The sequence below is a fragment of the Diadema antillarum genome, unplaced genomic scaffold (assembly GCF_040938485.1).
Source record: "Diadema antillarum isolate AM-2024a unplaced genomic scaffold, OU_Dant_1.0 seq00000313_RagTag, whole genome shotgun sequence".
In the NCBI taxonomy this organism is placed as follows: Eukaryota; Metazoa; Echinodermata; class Echinoidea; order Diadematoida; family Diadematidae; genus Diadema; species Diadema antillarum.
Genome location: NW_027271333.1, coordinates 126190 through 149126, shown reverse-complemented (window position 1 = coordinate 149126; position 22937 = coordinate 126190). Strand labels below are relative to the sequence as shown.

The following is a 22937-nucleotide window of genomic DNA, read 5'->3' as shown; positions in this document are numbered from 1 at the left end:
TTATTCTCCCGCAGGAGACTTATACTAAATGTTTCTTTTATGATGGTTGATTGTTTACATGAACGTTGTTTGGAACGCACACTTAGTGGGCGACATAAAAATGTTATTATGTATCCCGGATTTGTGTGAAAAAGTAAGGCAAATATCACCCTCAAAAGAGAAAACAAGAAGTAAAAAGGAAGTAGAAGTGAAATGCGTACAATGCAATAACAGCCTCATTTCCCCTTCCCATCATTAAGTCGGTTACTAGTATATCATCGAGTCTATATTGCAGATTATATTAATCCTTGGCCAAGTTCTATGTCCTTGGAGCAGACATGTAACAACTTGTTTGTTTGCAATTCGATTTTTTTTTCTATATTATCACAAATTTGTGAAAAAAAAAATCATTTCAGTTATCACCAACACTCTAAATTCCCAGTCAACCAACAAAACGTACTACACAATGTGCACACGCCCGCAACCACCGTCTCAAACAGCGTTCACGAATGAAATACAGTAAACAGTAAACGAGGCAATTTCTCTTTTTTAAAGCAATGATTTGCCATTAGCGTACATTTATTAGAATAGCAGCACTTGACATCTATGTTGCTGGCTACCAAAATGCTGATTAGAATACCATACACAGTAAGAACATGCTTGAATCCTGCAAAATATATATAATTATTTCTCTTAAACAGTATTTCGTTTTGAAAGGTAAAGAACCTCAGTCTCCATTTGTGGACATCTAAAAACAAACCAAAAAATCCATCTGAAAGCAATCTTCTTAAATGATTAAAAGCATTAGAAAAGAATGAGTCCTCAGTGAAAATGTCTTTCATGAACAAATCTCAGTGACATACATCCAAAGAGTTTGAAAAACAATACAAATTGCGCTGACTACATTAACTGCATTGATAGCCTCAATTTTTTTTAATGTGACATATACTATAATGTGTCCAGCATCACAAACGTCTCTTTAAGCAATATTTCAATATCTCTATCTTTTCAACAATTTGTGGTTACATATCCTAGCTAATTATGACTGTACGCTGCTGCATTGAACTTTCGTCAATGTACAACTAAATTAGAATGGTGACTGCCAAATTTTTAAAAATCTCCTTTTAGTCTGATATTATTTTTGTGTTCTGCAGACCAGTGTGATAAGATATCTGTACTGAATGCTCGTCTCTCAGTGAAGAAAAAAAAAATCACCTCTCCAAAATGCATGGGTACTGTTTCCCTCTAATACTTTCCCTTATTCCAAGTACCAGAATACATTGCTGGGGCCCTGAATAGCTAACATATATTACAGTATTACCAACATCATGACAATTATGGAACATGTGAAAGAAACCTGGCAAAACATACATCTTGACCAGTAAATTTTCTTTTCACTACTTCTTGTACTTGGCGTTTGGATTGAAACATTTTACTTATGTTCGTTCCTTTAAGCTACATACTATTCTTTCATATCTTAAACTAGAAAAGAAAAAAACATGCTCTATGATATTTCCCTTCAGATTCACCAACTGATACTTTGTGAAATTTTCTTTTTAAGCACTTCAACGTGCAGTTTTTTTTTCTAACATGTCACATATTTTCCTCCATCTGATGAAGAAAGGCAAAGTTCACTTCCCTTTTGTTGCCCCCCCCCCCCCCCCCCCCCCCCCGCATAAAAACAAAAACAAAAGACATTCCAATCTGACAGGATTAAAAAGTTGGCGTTTGGGCTTCAAAGGAAATAACAGGATCAATTTCCATGAACTACTAGTATGCGGCTTGTAACTCTGAGTCTCGAAGGCATGGTATAGTTTTGGTTGAGATGGAGATTCAGACTTTCACGTTTTGCAAGCAAATAAAAACAACTTATGAAATATGAAAGAGCATCAAATTCTTAGAGTAATTTGAAGTTTGTTTGATTAAAGTTCTTGGTTTTGAAACGGCCGAGAATTTTTTTTTTTTAAAGTGACACAGAATGATAATAATTAGAAGTGGGTGCCACCTTTATTAGGACCTCTTTGTTTTGGTACATCTCAGCCTTTGAAAACCAATTTTTAACAAATAAATTTGGAATTCCTCTTGGTATTGTTTACTCTTTAATATTTCATAACAGGGTTCTCATTATTTTACAAAATCTCCATCTCAGCCCCCATCTCAACCAAAAGTAGACCATCCCTCATCCCTTTAATGCTGCCATCAAAATTGGAAGTACACTGTAGATCTATATCAAATCATAATGCTCTTTGCCAAGTAGTGTTGTGCACATTTTGATATCATCACTAAGGGAAAAAAAAGAAAAAAAAAAGATTAGAAAAGAAGCATTTAATCTGGATTAGTAGAAATTTCTAATATATACACATGTCTTTTATATATTCAACTTCTATAATAGTCCTGAAAGCACATTGTGATTATATTTGAGAAGTTTAGATGGATGCATTCCACATGTAAGTTCAGGTTCTGATGACATCCTTCATACGGAATCTGGATGCGGACCGGATAGCCTGGCAGGGTTGTTTCTGGAGAGAGACAGAGAGAGAGAGAGAGAGAAAGAATGGTGTATCTGTCTTTACTTGATGAGGAAAGTGACATGGGCATTTTAATCTTTGGTGAAGACACAGTGACATATACGCTAATAAAGACATACGGTTACTTGATTTCCTCTATATGTAGTGTTTCCTTGAAACTGTAAAGTATATTATTTTATACAGTAGATCCTAATTGTAGCAATTTAACCATGAGTACACGATGAAATATAAAATGTAGGAAACTTTCATGATCCAAATATCCAATTCTTTCCATTAAGCTTTTTATTCCATTCAGAAGAATTTCAAGGTAGTGCTTGCCTGATACTGCAACTGGATACATTCAACACTTTCGTGCATATAATGTCCCCGTGACCTTTCACATCAATACCCTCATAACTGATCAAAGTAAAATTGCTTAGAGGTTATGGTAACTTTGCCATCCGAAGGTAAATATAATGTCATGGTAGCAATGCTCTACAGTCAATAAAAATCAGGGTTTCCCTGTAATTTACAATCAGCAGCAAAATCACAACAATAACTAAAATGCTACTTGTACAAGGCTCAGCAGGTTCAGAGACGTATCTGGAGATCATCTCTTCTGTATAAAACCAAAGTTGAAGATGATCTGCTGAGTAAATGTTAAGTTATTGCAAGATGAGAATAGGACAGATGTGCGTGTGAATGGATGACTGCAACAACATAAAGACTCCTGCAACCATCTTTGACAGAGGCTAAAAAAAAAATAATCAGCTTTAATTCATGTAAATCTTCGTTGTTGGAGTGATTGACTACATGCATATGCAGTACTGCATTCATTTAGCAAAACATGCGTTAATTTTCTGCCCAATGAACGATCGACAGTCAAAAATTTGGTCAAGATGTCAAAGGCTTGACAAAATATTCCAACATATTTGGGGTTTACATTTTACATGTATTATTGCTTACCTCCCATATTTCCTTTCGAAATAGAGTACAGGATGCACAGATTAGAAGTTGGTAGTCAGGACATCTGTCTCTTTCTTTTTTTCTCTCTCTTGTCCGTAGTTGGCTGTGGTTTGCAGGGTCCATTTTGTCCACTTTGTGCTAATTCTGGTCGAAAATACAATTAACAAAAACTTAAATAAGTTATCATTTTTATGAGTGAAACAGGATAATCATACTGCAACAAAAAACAAACAAATTCATCATGTATTAGAATTAATCATCACGATCTCATGAATCCCTTAGTATGAGATTTTGGATCTTCAGGTCACTGTCAACATTAATTTGTCTTACATGTAATACATTAATCATGTCATTGTTATTATCATCTTTGATGCTCTAAAGCCATATCTTACTGAAAATGAATTATGTAGGATGGAAGTCATCTTGACACCTGTAATTCCTGTACACAAATATTTGATTGTATCATGCTCTCATTTGTATGTGGATTAGGATATGATTTCCTTGCATAAATCGGTTTGTATTGATGAGATGATATTCCTAATTTCAAATCGTTGACACTTACTTGTGAGCTGGAAAGGGCATTCACATCGCAGTCAAGACATCTTTCTATCTCCCCCTCACTCTAGTGGATGTGATCTCAAACTCAGCATGTCCATTTGTTGCTGACACCTTGATAAAAATAAAGAACAATACATCACAGCATATCACCCTTACGTCATACTTAACGCAACATAATAACAATGGAAAGTTAATTGATTTGTGACTACAGACGTATTTTCATCTGTGCACACATTAAACACTTGTGCCAATTGACATGGTTGAGAAATATTTCATTACATATGATATATTACTTGATTACATTTATGTTTGATTTTTATATGATCTCATCTTCAGTAGATAGAATACCATTCTTTCATATGATCCTCTACAATAGAACATGCAATGAATTTACAAGAAAACAAGAATACACATTTGATCATAGATTTGCTCCCCTTCTTATATAAATGGAGATACACGTGTATAAGATCATTCTTCTCTTTTTGTTTGCAAAGTACTTGTACAATGCATTGTAAAGCAACTGTCAAAGTGAAAATATGCTTGTTACAATTTATTCAAATAGAATAGGAATATTTGATACTCAATGTATTTAGATTTGGCATTATTTTCAACTGGGCACTGAAGTGATACATTTGATAATCAAACACTTAGTAAGTTGGTATTGAAAAGATATTTCAAATTAAACCGCTATTTAAGACATTTACCGTTTCTTACCTTCTGGTTGTTCTGCACTTTGTTGCAGGCAGAAAGAGCTCAGTGTTTACAATTAGATTTTGGCAAGTCAGGATGGCCTATGTCTCTCTCTTTGGTGAAGTTTGAAGACAAGACTCAGTCTGTCCACTTGTTGGTACATCTAGCTGAAAACAGAAATCAACATGACTCAAATAATTTTTTCATCTTTAAAGCAGAACATTATAAGCTAACAGTGAACAAAAAATAAAATCAATTTGAAATTTGATTGTTTTGAAAAGGCATCTTGATATTGACATAATTTTCTTTGTTCCCCATGCAAATCAATTATAACTGAAAATATATCTCTTTTATTAAGATGATATATATTTTTAGCTTTTTAAAAAGTTAAAAAAAGAAGAAGGAAGATATTTAGGTTTCAGTGAGTCGGTATAAATGATCCATTAAAAATGTAATATTTACATTTTTTTCAAATGAACCTTTATTCTTTGAGACATTAACATAAGAACTTGGTACTTATGAGTAAAGACTAGATCTATTTGTAAACTAGAAGAGTACATGTAAATGATTCACAGATTAGAAGAGGTTGGCAGTCAGGACTGAACACTTTCTCTCTCTCTCTCTCTTTCGGGCATATTCGAATGGCAAGATCACTTGGTTGTAGACTCGCTTTTATATAAAACACCTAGGTCTACATCCTAGACTCTTTTTCTGAACCCACAGGTCTACAAATACCAGAAAGAGTGGAATCAACCTTAATAGACCTCTGCTCTAGAGACTAACATTAGTCTAGCTAATTCACATTAGAGCTAATGGGTAATGTTCGGATCTTCTAATGTTGGATCTAACATGAACTTTTTGATCAAAGTTAGCCTACATATATAGTATAATTATTATGCATAGATTTTAGAACCTCTAGATGTCTAAACTTAGGTCTAGCTAGGCCTAGTAAGCTAGGTCTTTACAACAAAACTGCCTAGATATGAGTAGTAGGTTACTAGAAACCTCTAACGTTAGGTAGAATCAGTGGCCCAGATCTTGACTAAGGTTGGACCTAGATCCTAATTCCAGACACCAGCTATTTATGCTTCAGACCCTGGCCCTAGATTTTATATTGTAGGTCTAGTATATTAGACTCTAAACGTTGGTAGATCTACATCTACACCTTCTGTATAGACTACAGCCCCTTGCCCTGGACCTGGCTCTAGCCCTACAAATACATCTAACCAGCGCAGTAAAACGTTAGTAGTAGTGGGCCTGTACTGTCCACGTTATACAACTGCTAATGTGCTAACGTTAGGTGTTAAGTTCATTGTGATTATACTATCATAGGGCCTAGCCCGATTGAATTGTTTTGGCATAATAACAGGAGTAGCCGTACATTCTAACACTAACACTAACGTTAGAGTGACACTACCCCCTCTAGCTAGAATGTCTAACACTTACGTTAGTACAGTTGTATTAACAGTTAGAGAGAGTGTAACCGTTAGATAGATTAGACCTAACAGTAGACAAGGATTCAGTCCAACTGCACGTGATGAGGCCATAGATTACAAACCTAGATCGAACGAACAAGACACCTAAATCTAGACGTAGACCTGTTTGTTAGGCCTCTTTTTGCACCGTGTCAAGACGTGCTTTACGGAATTATCGGTGTTCCACTAGCAAGCACCGCCGGCACGGTCGGGTGGCGGCCCGGGGGTTGGTAGGCATGCCCGCGCCCACAGGATCGGTGCGAAATACAGTAATTAAGGACATCGGCCTAACGTAGTACTAGCGCTTGAACCTTGATATTAACCAAGTCTCAGATCAAAGTTGTATATCTAACTGTTAGATCAAAACAGATTTTTAAGTTCCGTTATGCAGTGCAATAAAGAACTATGTATTTATTTACTAAGTTACTTACATTCGAAGGAAATAGTCCCTTTTCCAGTCACCACGTTTCCAACTCAACGACCGAAACATGCAGCTCTCGCGCGAGAGATGTTACCTGTAGCTAGCTCGTAGGGGTAGACGTACGCACACGTATTAAGTATTTGCGCGCACACAAGCTGCGCGGGGCTACTGGAAAATGCTCGAAAATGCATTTTCTGAGTTCCTGCAAGTTCAGAGTTTTGATTAAAAGTAAAGATTTCTTCAAGAAAACTAGAAATAATATTGACACATTCAATTAAAGAAGCACTTGTAGTTTTATAAAACATTAAATTACTTTTGGAAGATCATCTAATTAGCTTGGAAAAGCAAACTTTGCAGAACGTTAATTAATCTGTGAATATTATTTCGAAAAAACAACACCCAAACATTTGAGAGCCCCATATATGGCTGTACAAAATGACTTTTTAAATTGCTAAGGAAACACATTTAAATCGTAATTTCATTAAAAGAGACAATTGAAACTCATGATCTTTCAAATATCAATTGAATGCAAGCAAAAAATAAAAATCGTGATTTTTGACATGCTTTTGAATTTTGTGCTAAAAATGACATTTTTCGGCAAAAACGCGCATGACATCCGGCCGTACACTATTCCTTAGTATTTTTGCAAGACTTTCAGCATGAGAACGGAGCATTAACAAAAAATGCCGTCGAATCCTTATCTAGAGCCTTTTTTGAGGTTTGGCTGGTCTACTATATGATCAAATGACTTCAATTTGCTTTTGCAGAAATGATATTCTACAAAGGTGGAAATGATTAGCAGTTAGATTACTCTACACTTACCACATGCCAATATTTTTCATAATCATCATAATCATTTTGGTCAGCATTACCAACCTTATTTTTTTTTTCTTAATCACTTACTTTAGATCCCATATCTTTGTAGCAGTCTACATGGTAACTATGGCAACCAACTATCACCAGTCATCCTGTAGACACAGACCACTCACCGCCTTGACGTCATCATCCTCGTCATTGAGGTGAAGCAGCAGACTGACAAAGTTGGTGTGGATCTGCTCCAGGAAGGGATCCCGCGAGGGGCCGTCGCCAAACCGACTCAGGTTCCCAAACAGGGTGAACGCCGCAGCTCGCACCGAGGCTCGATCCTGGCCATTCAATGAAGAGAGAGAGAGAAAGAGAGAGAAAGAGAAAGACATTGAAAGAATGACAGAGACAGGGACAGACTTGGCAAGAGAGTCTTTTCCCCACGTCACAGAGATACGGCAAAACCAGAAATTTTTGCATGCATGAAACTTTCGCGAATTTAGCTGGGAGCCAAGACTTGCAAAAGTACAATGCACACACAAAAGTGGTTTTCTACAAAATGCAGTGGATGCCAGTGGCATTTCTCAAAAGTTTTTTTTTAAAAGGCAGTCAGCTCCTATTGAAAAAAATATTCCAAAGTTTTGAACATTTCTGGTTTTACAGTATTCACATCCTTCTCATAATACCTATTTGTTAAAGGGACTGTACAGTACTGGTTGAGGTGGGGATTCATGTTTTGAACATTCTTAGGTGAGATAATGAGAAACATCTTATGAAACATGAAAGAGCATGTATTTTTAAGAAGGATTCAACGTTTATTTGATGAAAATTGGTTTTCAAATGGCTGAGGTATCAAAAAAAGTGATAATAATAAAAGGCGACATGCCCCACCTTTATTAGGATATCTTTGTTTCATCTTGTTTTTGGATATCTCAGCCATTTCAAAACCGATTTTCATCAAATAAACTTTTGATACCCCTTAGAATTGCATGATCTTTGACATCTCATAGAGCAAAATTCTCACCTCGACCCGAACTTTACACACCCTTTAAATTCTGAAAATCTCTAAGCAGCATTTCCCTTAAGGAGATATAATTTTTGCTTCTGATTTTGGTCGTGCTACTGCAAAACAAAAAAGTATTAGGTTTCTCTTGTTGTCAGTATATCCCGGCATGGTCACTCCTCACATTCCACTGTAAAAAAATCTCTCACCTTCTCGAAGCAGGGCCGGATGCGGAGGGTGACGTTGATGAGCACAGGTCGCACGTTGCTCTCCGATATCTCCATGAGGATGCGGGTGAGACCAGACATGGCCTCCAGGGTGATGCTGTCCTCGGGGTCATCCTTGTCATCCATCCCGGCCATCATGGAGGAGAGCACCGTGGTGGAGTACTTTTGGACCTGTGGAGGAAAGAAGCAAACCATTAAGCCTTTTCATGGATTGAAAGTTGCTGGTAAAGTACTGTAAAAGCTGTCATTTTCTAACAGACATACAATTTTGTGAGATGCTGTTTTCCCGTCAGTGGACTAGTGACAGCTTTTCATGGATTGAAGTTGATTGCAGAGTATTGTAAAAGCTGATATTTTCTTGAAGACATAATTTCGCAAGATGCTCTTTTTGCAAATTTGACATTGAGGTTGCTGTCAGTGCACTAATGCCTACGCTTAATTCATGGGTTGTAAGTAGATGGCAGAGTACTGTAATAGCAGTCATTTTCTCGTAGAGATAATTCTGCACAATGCTGTTTTCACAACTTGTTACTTGGGCTATTGTCAGTGCTCTAATACCTGTCCATCCTCAATATTTTCGAATGTTGTCAAATTTGCGGCCCAACAAGAATTTGAAAATTTGCAAAAATAACAGCTTCAACAGTACTTTTGGACCTATAGCAAACCCAAAGATTTAGCTTTTCATGAATTTAAAGATGGTGGTAGAATACTTTTGAACCTCTGGCGAGAGAAGTAAAAAGACTTAGCTTTTCACAGATTAAAGAATGGCCAGTGGTAAACTATTTAAGGACCTATAGGGAAAGAGCAAAAGATTAACCACTGGTAGCATTTAAGGACTGAAAACTGGTGGTAGAGGATATCTGGACCTATTGCTGAAAAAGCAAAGATTTAGCTTTTCATGGATTAAAACTTGGTAGTAGAGTACTTCTGGACCAAAGACAGATGCCCTGAGATTACCTTCTTAGGGATTAAAACTTAACAGATACTTGTCGATGTCTAGAGGAAAAACTAATACACGAGATACGTCAAAGGCAATATGAATGTAGCAGCAACATCTACACGGGTTTTTGATATACATAGAGATAATGAGAAGAGGATTGTAATTAAGGGCACTGAGAAATCTAGAAGAGATTTTTAATGGAGACTTGGAATGTCTTAAGGAAAGGTGTGGGAAAGATGTAACTTGGTAAAGTGAAAGTAACATCAGCTACAATTCGATTAAAACATTTTTGTTCTCACATGACATCTCCACATGCAAATGCAAAACATTGTCGCTCAGTTTTTGAGAGCGCTATGTTGAAAATAATATGTTCACAGACTTCCACTATACATGAAAGTGATGAACCTCACAAACAATAAACAATAATCAATCACTGATCTCTGCTGTCAGTGATTTATTTACTCTTTTTTTTTCCACGAAGCTTACCTGTGCCGACCCTAGACTTGCAATGTTGCCGAGCCCTCGCACGCACAGTTTGCGCACGACAGCATTCTGGTCCACCAGTCGCCCGAGGAGGTTGTTCATGATGATCTCCACTTGGGAAATATCGCCAGCACACTTTTGGTTCACAAGCTAGCAAATGAGATCAAAAGTGCATAGACCTTTATGCATAAATCCTTGTCAACAATTCAAATGGATGATTGGCATTCATTAGCTGAGCTAATCTGAAATGGGGTTTTAAAGAAAAAAATCATATGCTTCCTAAGTCTCCATATCAGAGAAATTATGTGGTAATCTTGACAGAAAGCACAAGATTATAAAGTGCCAAGGATGTTCTACAGATAAGTGTAAATTGCATGCATAAACTTTGAGAAGAAATGTTACATCACATTTCAAAGTACACAAAAGTGTACACAAAGAGCACAAAATGTCCTGCACAACACACTGCTTGCACTGTAGAGCAGCAGTATTCTTCAATTTCTTGGCAATCACTACACATGAACAATCTCTGTACATTCCAGTGAAAAGATTGACAAGAAAAGTTCAGACAACAAGAACAAAATCAGATGGATAAGCCTTATACATTTGAAAGAGAAATACTTTCAGGGATGTCATGGTCATCAATCCGGTTTAGAATAGGAAATTATCTATGTGAGGAGCTCTTGTGGCCAAGAGGACAAGACCAGGGCTCTCAATAATGAGGCTCCTGGTTCAAGTCCTATAACAGCAGTGGTTGTGCCCTGAGGCGAGGCATTGCCTGGTCTTTTGGAAGGGACTCACCCTTGGTAGCTTGCTCATAATCATTTACAATTGTAAGTGCTTGATTAGGTGGCCATACTAAATAAAGCCAATCACACTTAAACACACACCCACACACCATCATGTTTTCCTTGAATGTATAATAGAGACACTTACATTGTAAACGATATTTTACTTGCAATTGCACTCATATGACATATAATGAGTTTAGTCACTTCTGCTGATGTGATGAAGTTCTAGGATCATATTTGGTGATTACCTCAGCAAGGAAGGCTGTTGTAACAATCCTTTGAGTGTCAAACAGACTGTTGAGATTGGGTGAGAGGGCCCCAATGATTCTTGCTACGTAATTACCACGGTGTTCAGCAACGGCCCTGGATCAATGAATCAAACCAGAGGAGTCTCATTACCATGCATCCATGTATCATGATGTTTATGCAAAAACACACTGCAATTTGCCTTGGCATTTACTTCCATAAATAAAATACTATAAACGTAGCTTTGTAGACATTATTCGCAAATGATACAGACTTTTTGCATGTCATATTCAAGGTGAGAAGACAAGGAGGCGCATGTGATTTTGCTTTCCACAAATCAGAGCAGCTGATATTAACAGTCTACTGTTTACAGTGAGCACACCTTTTCTACGTTTACCTCTTTTTTATTTCAAATATCACTTTACTTTGGCTCTTATTGTCCCATATAAAGACAATATATACTTATATACATACATAATCATATTAATATATTATTTTCATTTTTTCCAGCATAATGACAGAGCACTTGGTTTACCTCTTTCAGAAGGCAGGGGGAATATTATTACCCTTAACATATGCCAGTAACAAGTGGAAGGAATGTGTATTTTTCATTTTTTTTTTTAAAGAAATTTCATGCAATTCTCTTTGCATTTTCTATATATCATTGTTTTCCTGAGACATAACAAATTGTTGTAGTCTTCTTATGAAGCGATGTAAAAACAGCAAAAAAAAAAAAAAAACACAAACACAAACAAACAAACAAAAGCTTTTGAATTTATAAGTTCTAACAGATTGTCCGATTTTGTTTTTAAACTTCACTGATATGTTCTAGGAATATTTCTGCATTTACCCAATCCATATAATCTATATATTTGGGTTTCATTCTCCTGTACCTTCACATGCCACAACATGTGGGCTTTTCATAAACGTGTATATGAGGCAAGTATATCAAGGGAAGTTATACCAAAGATCTCAAAGAATAAAATGCTACACTGTTCACTCACCTTCCAAGAATCTCGACACCTTCTTCATACTGATCTTCCTCCTGAAGCTTGTTCCACACCCCTTCTTTGCTCAGAGAGTCCATCAGGTCCGCCGAGTTGGGGCCCCTCGCTAGCAACGCCTTCATCGCCTCTGTTGCAAGGCTACACAAAGTTTGAAACAAAATATGGCGATATATTCTAACTTCATAGATTAATGTCATACATCCTCTCTTCAAAACTACTACTTGGCAGCAAGAATTTATTGTAATGAAGCTCATCAGAATATTTTTTCAAACTTAGAAGATAATTCTTTTTGCCCAATGAAATAGATATCTTCCAGCTCACTTCAGCACTTGTGACAATCCTGACATGCATTACAAATTGACACAAACTACTTTCACAATCCTGCAGGTAATCTATTCATAATCCCTGATGACAACATGATGTTCTACCCAAAATCCTGATCAGCATTTTCCACACAGTTAGGCAATATCAGATGAACACAGTTGATGATATACAAAGACAAATGACACACAAGGCACTTCCTTTTTGTACAGCTATTTCTATACATACTGACAATGACACATACTGTGGATTGAATTGGTTGATATGATCAAGGAGGTATGAGAGAACCTCCTTGATATGATCCATGATTTTGTAGCATTCCACATAAAGATTTAAAAACAGGTAGATTTTATAAATATTCTGTAGCAATTGTGAATTTCATTCCATAGGGATGCATTTAATATGATGTTTGAAAATGTCACTACCTGAAACAGACTCAGTGAAACTTTGAAGGCACCCATAAGCATGATCAGTGCAAGTCTACGGTAATCAGACCCCACTTAAAGGTACTGTTTACCATTGGGAGCAGTGAATTAAAAAATGTTCGAGATATCACATTTGATGCATATGTGTAGGTCAGTTGAATCACAAAACATCCTACAATGTAAAATTTTTGCAATAAAGCCTGAAATATAAGGAGATATCACTATTGTTCTCAATAAATCATAGCTGCAGATGGTTTACTCTGGGACCATTTTTATTATAGCTATTGTTCACATTTTGTATATGTAACAATACTTAACATTAATTATACTGATCAAAATTTGTACATTGGTTGTGTCTATCCTTAACTCACATTTTAGAACTATTTTGAAGCATCAAAGCTGAGTTTTTGTTTCATCTGCAAATGGCATTATGCCTTTAAAAAGACAAACAAACTCACAAGCCAGGGCAGATGATGGCCAGAGCCTTGTTAAAGGCCTTGACGTCCTTCACATTGACCATCTCCTGCTGGATCTGGTCTGACTTCAAGCTGGGGGGCTTGACCTTCCCCACGCAGGAGCCGATGTAGACCAGCAGTCCGGAAAAGAGCCGCGGGAAGTTGTCCGAGACGACGTCTTCCGATTCCTCCACGAGGAACGTCTCCGTCAGAGCAGACACAACCTGAAGAGATTCGGGGTAGAGGCAAAATTCCTCGCTTTGATAAATCAGGAAATGGTAAGTTTTGATGTCATTTTGAAATAGCTATGACATTCAGAAATATTACTGAATCTGTGTAAATCAAATGACCCTGAATTGAATGAGACAAAAATTAAAGTGGGATAGAGAGAAAACTAGATATATCGCTATGGCGACTGATATGCCTCCGCCATAATGCATGGTTCTCCTAATAGGTCTATAGTACAAGGTCTTGACAATGTGTGATGACAGTTTCACACAATTGGTTCTTGAGATATTGAAGAAAACAAAACGAGACGGACGGATGGACGGACGGACGGACGGACGGACGTACGGACGTACGGATGGACGGACGTACGGACGGACGGACGACCCGAAAACATAATGCCTCCGGCCACTTCGTTGGCGGAGGCATAAAAAAAATGAAGACTTTTCTTCGTGACAGATGTGGGAAAAAAAACAAGCAAAGAAATTACAAATGATTACATATATAATAAATAATAAAACAAAAGTAAAGAAAATGTATGACTGTGAGCTAGGAGGCTTTAACAGATTACTTACTGCAAAAGTGGATATTTTTGCAAATGTACATAGCAATAATACCGCTTCAATATACCTATCTTAAATTCAAAGACATAAAATAATATTACATATAACAACCAAAACATTCGCTCACTTTTATTTTCATGCTTGTTTCATGCTGCACGCAATGTGCAAAAATCTCCACTTATACATTATATAGGGCATCAATGACACTCACAGACAGTGGCAGCAAATTGGCAATCCTGGAGAGGACCTTGCGAGACTTTGGATCGACCTTCTCCTCGACGTGGACGTTCCTGGCCATCAGATCGAGGCACCGGTCAAAGATGGCCTGCAGTAGGCCGGCATCTCCGGCCAAAGTCCGCCAGCATTCCATGATGTGCCTGCATCAGAGATGGACATGAAGATGACCATGTACCAAGCTTTTCATTAACCGAGTCATGCCTGACTGATATTGACATTGCCCTGCGTATGGGACTTTGTGAAGGTATTCTTGTGCTTCGTCCTTGGTAGGCAAATGCATCACTTCTTTCATTGCATAGAAACATGAATCCCAGCCACAATCAGTACAGATCATATCAATTCATCACAGACTCCTTTATATCCACTCAATGCAAGCAAGCTGGTGACACAAATAGTAAATACAGCATGGTGCATGGTGCATGATTGACAGTATGGCAAGATGACTCCATGGAGGTCGTATACACTGGTTCTGTAATCACTGTATACGCCATATATTTCGCGAGTCTAAATTTTCGCGAATCGGGACTTCCCGACGATTTCGCAAGTGGTTGAATTCGCGATCGTGGAGTCCTGTACTAACCGGAGAGGTGTGCACGCATACGCCACATTCACATTGGGATCAGAGTCAATATTTTCGTGTGTCTTTAATTTCGTGAATAGCACCTGACTCACGAAATTCGCAAAAAAAAACACCTCGCGAAATATTCGGCGTATACAGTATTCATCCTAATCATTTAAAAAAGCTGTTTACCATTGGAAGCAGTGATTTAAAAGATGCTTGTGGTACCAGAATTAATGCATATGTGTCGGTCATTTGTATCACAAAACATCCTAAAACATCCTATAAAATGTTTGTAATTAAGCCTAAAATATAAGGAGATATCACCATTTTTCCCTCTAAACCATATCTGTAGACAGATTAGCCTAGAAACATTTTTATTACAAATATTGTTCACAGTATATATATCAAACAATATTTAATATTGATTAAAAAAATACTGATTCAAATTTTTACATCTGTTGTTTCTATCCCTAATTCACATTTTAGAAATATTTCAAGGCACTAAAGCTGGATTTTTGTTTCATCTGTATATGGTAAATAATGCCTTAAGTGGATTTTTGATCAATTCTATGCCAAAATGGCTAATCACCAAAAGTCATTTGAAGGTATTTGATTGGCATTGATACAATCTCAGCAAAGAGGGGGAAAGGTCTGCTTGTGCACCCAGCTCAACATTTAAGCCATGGAAAAAAAAAAAACACAGGAAGCTGTCTAAACACATTTGGTGGAATTGAGTATACTCACTGGTCGTATGGGAGGGGGAATCTGAGGAGTGTGTTGAGGACCGGTTCTAGGTGGGTGGAGGCCAGGGTGCGGATGGCCCGCAGCGTACCTGTCCTGGTCTGAGGGAAGGTGATAGAACTCAGCTTGGTGTGCAGTGCTGCCATCAGTTTCCTTACCTACAGAAAGAAAACAACAAATAGGCACACAATTATCAGTAGCTGTGACACCAAAAATTACACTAATGATGGCAATAACAACAACAACAACAAAATAACAATGATTATCATCATCATCACCAATATACCAATAGAGTTACTAGTATCATGATTATGCATTTGTCATTTCTTGTGCTATGAAAGATTTTTATCAGTTGTCTCCCTCTGTATAAAAATGTATTTGTAAGATCGCAACTACTGATCTACATTCTAAAAAACACATTGGAATAAGGAACCGATGGGATGTGAATCTGTCATCTACTGCTTTCTGGACAGCGATACTACCACCAGGCTATCCCTGGTTGCCGGCGGTGGCACAATGAACTTGGAACGAATACCAAGGCTCTGAAATTCCGACTTTGTTATGTTAAACTGGAAAGCAGAAGATGACAGGTTTGAATCCCACTGGTTCCTTTTTTTTCAACATGTTTGTTAGAATACAGATCAGCATCTTACAAATACTGTACATTTGTACAGAGGGAGACAATTGATAAAAATCTGTCATAGCACATCCTCATCCCTCTGCTTTAACTCTTTATGTATGTGCCATGGTGGAAACCCCCTGCGTGCCACATTATTCTGAGACACCAATGTAGTCATGCATTGAGAACACATTCTGTCTTCAAAATCTATGCTAACTTTTATAGATTTATATTAAATTATAGAGAAAGTGAGCAATGTTCTAGAGATAATGCTAAGCTTTGCATTGATGTAAATTCTATGACAAATCTACATTTGCTCTTCTTTCAAATGCCCAGTAGCCACATTACTGTAAATGTATGACATTTGCACACTAAGCAGTTACAGAAACTTAGTATTTTGCACGCAAATCTAGTATGAAACACTGTTTTTTAGTCAATCACCACATAAAATGCAAGCTATGGACGCGAGGAACGGAATCGCTAGAAACGCTTTCATTGTACTGTGGCATTTGGCGATTTATCGATCGGTTTGGGTGGGTTTGTGTGTTTGAGCGGAATATGTGAAGATGGCACGCCATCGACTGAGTTGGATGTGCGAATGTGGCACATAAAGAGTTAATAATCTCATCCCATTATATCAGTATTATAGACGAGCTCTACTATACATCACGTGCCACAATCTAAGAGACTCATATTGACAGTTCATACCCAACCTTGATCATATAGGTTCCAGATACTCACCATCACCACATGACAAATGTCTATGAGAAATCTGACTTATTCTGTATCACTCAAAGAAAAGAAAAGATCATCTTTTTATCTTCTACTCACTGAAGGAAGGAGCTCCATGCCTCTTGACTTCAGGATGGTGTTGAGGACGACGCACGCTCCGCTGGAACAGTGAGACTGTTGGTCGAGGAGACCGTCAATGAGCAGAAAGACGAAGCCTTCCAGCTGCTCACTGGGAACCCGCCTCGCCAGGGCCTGTGGGGGGGACATTACATTTCAAGAAGGCATCCATTTAAGTACATTGTGGGGGGGGGGGGGGGGAATGGGAGCGATGGAAGGGTGGTGGAAGGGGGAAAGGGTGTGGTAAAAAATCATCCTTTACTGCAGTGCAGCAGTGACTCATTACTTGAACATGTTATAGTATCAAGTTTACAGTCACGGCATAAACTTTCACATGAGAAACGTACTCTGCTTTTTGACAGAATATAGAAATATTTTATATGGTAAACACAATCTTTAGCAACATTAGGGAGGAGTCATATTGCAGAAATAGGTTTATTTTCACTGAAAACGAAGATTCACATCATGATTAACCCGTTGAGGACGGACTGATTTTGCTACAATATGCATTTCCCATACACACTAACCCGAGTATACTCAGGACTCGTCCTCAACGGGTTAAAACATCTCTTTTGTTTTAATGATGAATGAAATAGATCGAAACTGAAACATCAAATCTTTTATAACTGCATTACATTTACAGGACAAAGCCAACACATGTACCTGAAGATAAGAAGCAGAAGGTGTCTCGATCTTTTTTTTTTTTTTTTTGAAAAAAGTATTTCTATGCTATCATGAAAATGTACGTGGTTACTCCAAGCAGCCATCTTCAGAAAGAAATTGACAAAAAATGTTGTGCCAGCTGGCGATGAAACGACAATTTCCTGAATGAACCGAAGAAATGAGTTTGGGGATTGATTAACTGTGCACACCTTGGAGGCTATTTGACCTCATTTTGATAAGTTCTACACTTATATTTATTTTTTTTTCACTGCTCTTCCATACATGTACATGATGAAGATTGTAACCACAGGTCAAGTTAATTGTCTAGTCACGTTACTCAGCACCAGCTTAAATATATTGCATTCATTATCATACTACTGGAATGGCATAAAGATACCTCTGTCAACATGACTCACCTTGGAAAGGTCACTGATGATACCAAACAGGGACTGGGCGTCGGTCGCTGAGCTTCGCTTCCTCAACACAGAGAGAGCTTCCACCATGTTGTCTTTGTAGTCTCTTGCCCTCCCTGAAGCAAATTCAGTAAAATTCAATTCAATTCAATTCAATTCAATTCAATTCAATTCAATTCAATTCAATTCAATTCAATTCAATTCAATTCAATTCAATTCAATTCAATTCAATTCAATTCAATTCAATTCAATTCAATTCAATTCAATTCAATTCAATTCAATCTAGTCCAATCTAATCAAACATAATCCATTCTAATCCAGTCCCATGCAATGCCATCCAGCTGAATCTAAATCAGCTCAACTCACTTCTATGGAATTGATGTATACAAAGACATGTACAACATGCTCTAACACTTCAAGAGCTCTGGCACTGCTAGTCAAATGTTACTGGGAAAAAAAAAAAAAGAAGAAGAAGAAAAAAAAAAGACCTTACCCACATCCGGCCATCCATCCATCCACCCATCTATCTTGTTTACCTATATCATGTTTATTTATTTTATGAATGATAGACATTTTGCTCACCAAGTTTTGCCCCTCCCCCATTAACTCACACAAAGCTCAATGAGGATAAGATGTACCAGTACCTTCAAACAGGAGGGCTAACTTGAGAGTGATCTGGATACCCTCAATGGCCTGTGACCTTAGGTCAATGCAGGGGTCGGAGCAGCGGGGCACCAAGTGAGCCAGAATCTCACCCATACAGGTGAAGGCCGGTGGACCCTGTCAATGAGCAAATACTATGTTAACCCTATGTGTGACTCAGGTGCTGATTGGCACAGGTAACCCCACAGCATTGTACACATGGTCCAAAACCTGTGGCGCAGAAAGGGTTATTGAACCTATTTACATTGATACAAATAAAATGAGAGTATTGCCAAGTCTATGTAAACCTAAAAGGATGCAAAAAAACCCCAACTTTTCTCTTTTATTCATTACATTCTTGCACACATTTTTTACTGGTATCCCTGCGATTTACTGTAGGAAAAAAAAAATGCAACTCAGTGAAGAAAAAAGAATAATAAAAGATTAACCGGTAACATTTACAGGGAGCCAGCTATCTTGGTATACCTACAGAAACAATGTACATGTATCACTTGGAATCATTCCATCATCAACTCATCACTTTTGAATTATGCTGGTGAAAGTCACGTTATATAAACTCCTCCTGTAGTGAAATACTTCCATTTTATTTTCAGCGAACTGCACTTCTGGACCCATTTCATAAAACGTAGGATAGTAACTCTTGCTGGAATGGCAACTTCAAATAGCAACAGCCAATCAGGAAGCTGGATTCTTGTCATTACTATGACAATTGCCATTCCAGCAGAAGTTGCCATCGTATCAACCTTTTCTGAAATGTGACCCAGATATACTGCTTAACAAAACAGCAACCACTGATTCATCATGCATACATGTCAAATATCTGCACAAACATAGCTCACGTCTAACTCCTACCATAATGATTGAGGCATGGTACAAACATTCATCATGCTGCTGAGCTAACTTTGTGATACAGGACACTAGATTTTTTTTTTTTTTTTTTGCACACTGATTACACAGAGCAATCCATCAGCACACATCCATCAACACAGCATGGTTCAGTTCTTGAGTCTTCCTCACCCCGGTCGTGTCCACGATGTTCTCAAAGAAGAAGAGGAGGAGGACGGAGGTGGCTTCCACGGCTCGCTGCCTCTCATGACCCTCGATGGACAGCATCCACGGATGGAGATGCTATGGTGTTCACAACAAAATGGTAAAAATTATTTTCAATCTAAATCAGTTTTGAAAAGGAGAAATGGTCTTTGCAAGTACAGTTGTAGAGGTCATACTAAACATCATGTCATATAGAGTACCGAAGTGTGATGTCAAGCCATTCATTGTTTATATGGAATCTAGTTCTAAACACAACCGTTGCTAACCATGCTCAAAGCTGGTTCCAACCCACTGTCCGAAGCCATGTGCAAGGATATCTTGTTTGAAACCAGCACAAAGCTATAACAAAAGACTGTGACATCTTCACATCAGTACTTATAGATTAATTGCACTGGGATATTAGCACTATTATTGCTATTAGCATTCATTCATAATCAAATCATGTTTGAAGTCTTGTAAAACATATACTTAAAATACTCTTAGCAGGTTAGTAGAGTTATTTTACGTCCAACACATGAATTTGCCTTAATGCTGCTCTTTACTTCTGTATCAAACATATGTTCTTCAAACCACAAATATATATCTACAATTGTATCAAACTTGAAATTGCTAGGCTACTGTAGTTTGAAATTCTCACAAAGCACAGTCACATACTCTGGTCAATCACACATGGAATGGGGGAGAAATTGGGGAGAGGTTTATCCTGAAGGTTTTTTCACCTTAAAGATGTTCTGGAAGCCGATGGGTGTGAGATCTTTCCTTAGAAGTTCCTTCAACATGTCATTTAGACTATCCAGGGATGTCTCAATCAAGAAGTCAAACTCTGCATGAAACATTGAAAAGTAATCCTCAGTTTCAACATCCACCGATCAGATAATCGAACTAGCCACTATTATCAATCGATCTGAGATTTGCGATGAATGACTTAAAATTTTCTAAAGAGCAACTGCATAAACTATGTTAACTTTAAAACACTGCAACCTCACAGACACTTAAAGTGACAAGTTGAATATGACTTGACTGCATTAGTTTGTTTCACAACCTCACATACCTTGGCAGTGGATACACACATAGAGAGGTGCCATTTCTCTACAAATTAGACCAAAAAAAAAAAAATACAGCCACTAAAAGGTTGGGAATGTTTACACGGACTTGGTCATGATGTTGATGTTGAAAATAATAAAGACGACGACGATGATGATGACGACGATGATGCTAAACCTGAACGTTGATGATTATGAGGATGATAATGATGATGATGACAGTGTGTCGAGTAAATCAGGGCCCTGTTTCACTAACATGGGAACTATATCAAGCGAAACAATGAATTAAAAGTTGGGACAGATACAGATCAGATCTAATTGGGAAGGATACATATACATTCAACATGCATTCTATAATGTTGCAAAGAGGGCCTATTAAAGATATTGTTATAAAATTGTTATAGTGAAACAGTTCCTAACTTTTAAGGACTGATTGATCCCAAAATCGTCCCTATAAAGATCAGTTGACTTGAACTTAGGATTGATCTTAGAGCTTTAATACTGGAACAGACCGCTGGGCATTTTTTAGTCCAGCACCATCCCCTGACCAGACCCTCACCTTTGATTTCCTCCTCCTTGACCTCCTCCTTCCCCTTAGCGGAAGACAGCGGGTAGTTTGGCAGCTTGAAGAGGCAGTTCACACCTGTCTGGATCAGTGTGAATGCATCAGCATCACTCAGCAGGGGGTCAAGTTTCCTGACAGCATGGTGTCAAGGAAGATTCCTGAATCTTTTCTCATTTCTCTCTCTTTTCCATGGATATTTCACTACATGAAATAAACTAGAAATGTCACTATGGCGACTGGTATGCCTCCGCCATAATGCATGATTCTCCTAATAGGTCTATAGTACATGTGGACAATGTGTGATTACATTTTCACAAAATTGGCAAAATATTAAAATGACATGTTTGTCACAAATGTATTGAATGTTTACCTTCCTTGACCTATGTTTAATTGGATGAATAGGAGAGCATGTATTTGGGGATTTAAGAACTTTAACTTGACTTTGACCATTTCATAAGTTTATGCACTGAGTAATTTTCAAGGTATGGAGAAAAAGCGCAATTTCTGTATTGAACAGTAAATTGTTATCATTTTCATCTGGCCTTTGATTTATAAGAGAAGCACTGTCAGGCAGAACATACATAAATTCAGCATGTACTAAGTTTCAAGATAACTTGAGCCACTTCCAAGATATGGAGAAAAAAGTAAGTTGAGCACTTTCACTTGATCTTTGACCTTTTGACCTTTGACCTTCTTGGCAAAAAAAAAATCCCAGAGAATCTCTATTGGGTTAGACATGCATACATCAAGTTAAAAAAAAAATATCCTGCTGGCATTGCATAAATATAAGGAAAATAGTAAGATTTTGAAGTATTGCCCTTGACCTTTGACCCCTGACCTTTGACCCCATGAACCCTAAATTCCCTAGATAACCACTGCCAGTCAGTAGATGCATATACACTATGTTCCATGAAGATACCTTGAACAATTTCCAAGATACAGAGAAAAAAGTGAAATTTTAACATTTTACTTGACCTTTTGACCTTTGACCTTTTGACCTCATGACCCCAAACTTTCACCAGAGAATCTTAATTGGGTAGTACATGTATACACTAAGTTTCAAGAAAATATCTTCAGGCATTGCATAGATATGGGGGAAATAGTAAAATTTTAAGCATTTGACCTTGACCTTTTGACCTTTGACCTTGAGCATGTGCACCCAAAAGTTGATAGGCACAACTTCATCCCCTAATACACATACATGCCAAGTTTCATTAGGATACCTCAAAAGGTTTTGGTAGTTACCCTGTCCACAAAATTCATTACGGACGGACGGAAGGACGGACGGACGGACAACCCGAAAACATAATGCCTCCGGCACCACTTCGTGGCGGAGGCATAAAAAACACTATGGGGGAGGGGGTTGACTCCACCTTCATTAAAAAAGATAGATATATATGATAATTATACATTTACAGATATTGGAAGATGGAACAATTCACATATATT

At 37.7% G+C, this 22937-nt stretch overlaps 1 protein-coding gene and 1 long non-coding RNA gene across 2 annotated transcripts in view; both read right to left on the bottom strand.

The window, feature by feature from the left end:
• LOC139730449 (maestro heat-like repeat-containing protein family member 1) overlaps positions 1 to 22937 on the bottom strand; it is a 46781-nt gene that overhangs the window by 3701 nt on the left and 20143 nt on the right. The window contains exons 21-34 of the mRNA XM_071641292.1: positions 21483 to 21619; positions 20600 to 20703; positions 19848 to 19958; positions 18812 to 18947; positions 18171 to 18283; positions 17074 to 17226; positions 15627 to 15781; positions 14295 to 14460; positions 13299 to 13519; positions 12092 to 12232; positions 11090 to 11204; positions 10057 to 10203; positions 8613 to 8801; positions 7586 to 7741 (exon numbers count right to left, since the gene is read on the bottom strand). Coding sequence (XP_071497393.1) covers positions 7586 to 7741; positions 8613 to 8801; positions 10057 to 10203; positions 11090 to 11204; positions 12092 to 12232; positions 13299 to 13519; positions 14295 to 14460; positions 15627 to 15781; positions 17074 to 17226; positions 18171 to 18283; positions 18812 to 18947; positions 19848 to 19958; positions 20600 to 20703; positions 21483 to 21619 — 2044 coding nt within the window. The remainder of the gene's footprint in view (positions 1 to 7585; positions 7742 to 8612; positions 8802 to 10056; positions 10204 to 11089; positions 11205 to 12091; positions 12233 to 13298; positions 13520 to 14294; positions 14461 to 15626; positions 15782 to 17073; positions 17227 to 18170; positions 18284 to 18811; positions 18948 to 19847; positions 19959 to 20599; positions 20704 to 21482; positions 21620 to 22937) is intronic.
• LOC139730446 (uncharacterized) lies at positions 1960 to 4226 on the bottom strand. Its single transcript, XR_011710930.1, has 3 exons — positions 4015 to 4226; positions 3453 to 3596; positions 1960 to 2498 (listed from the first exon to the last, which is right to left on the bottom strand). It is a non-coding gene; the product is annotated as an uncharacterized lncRNA (long non-coding RNA).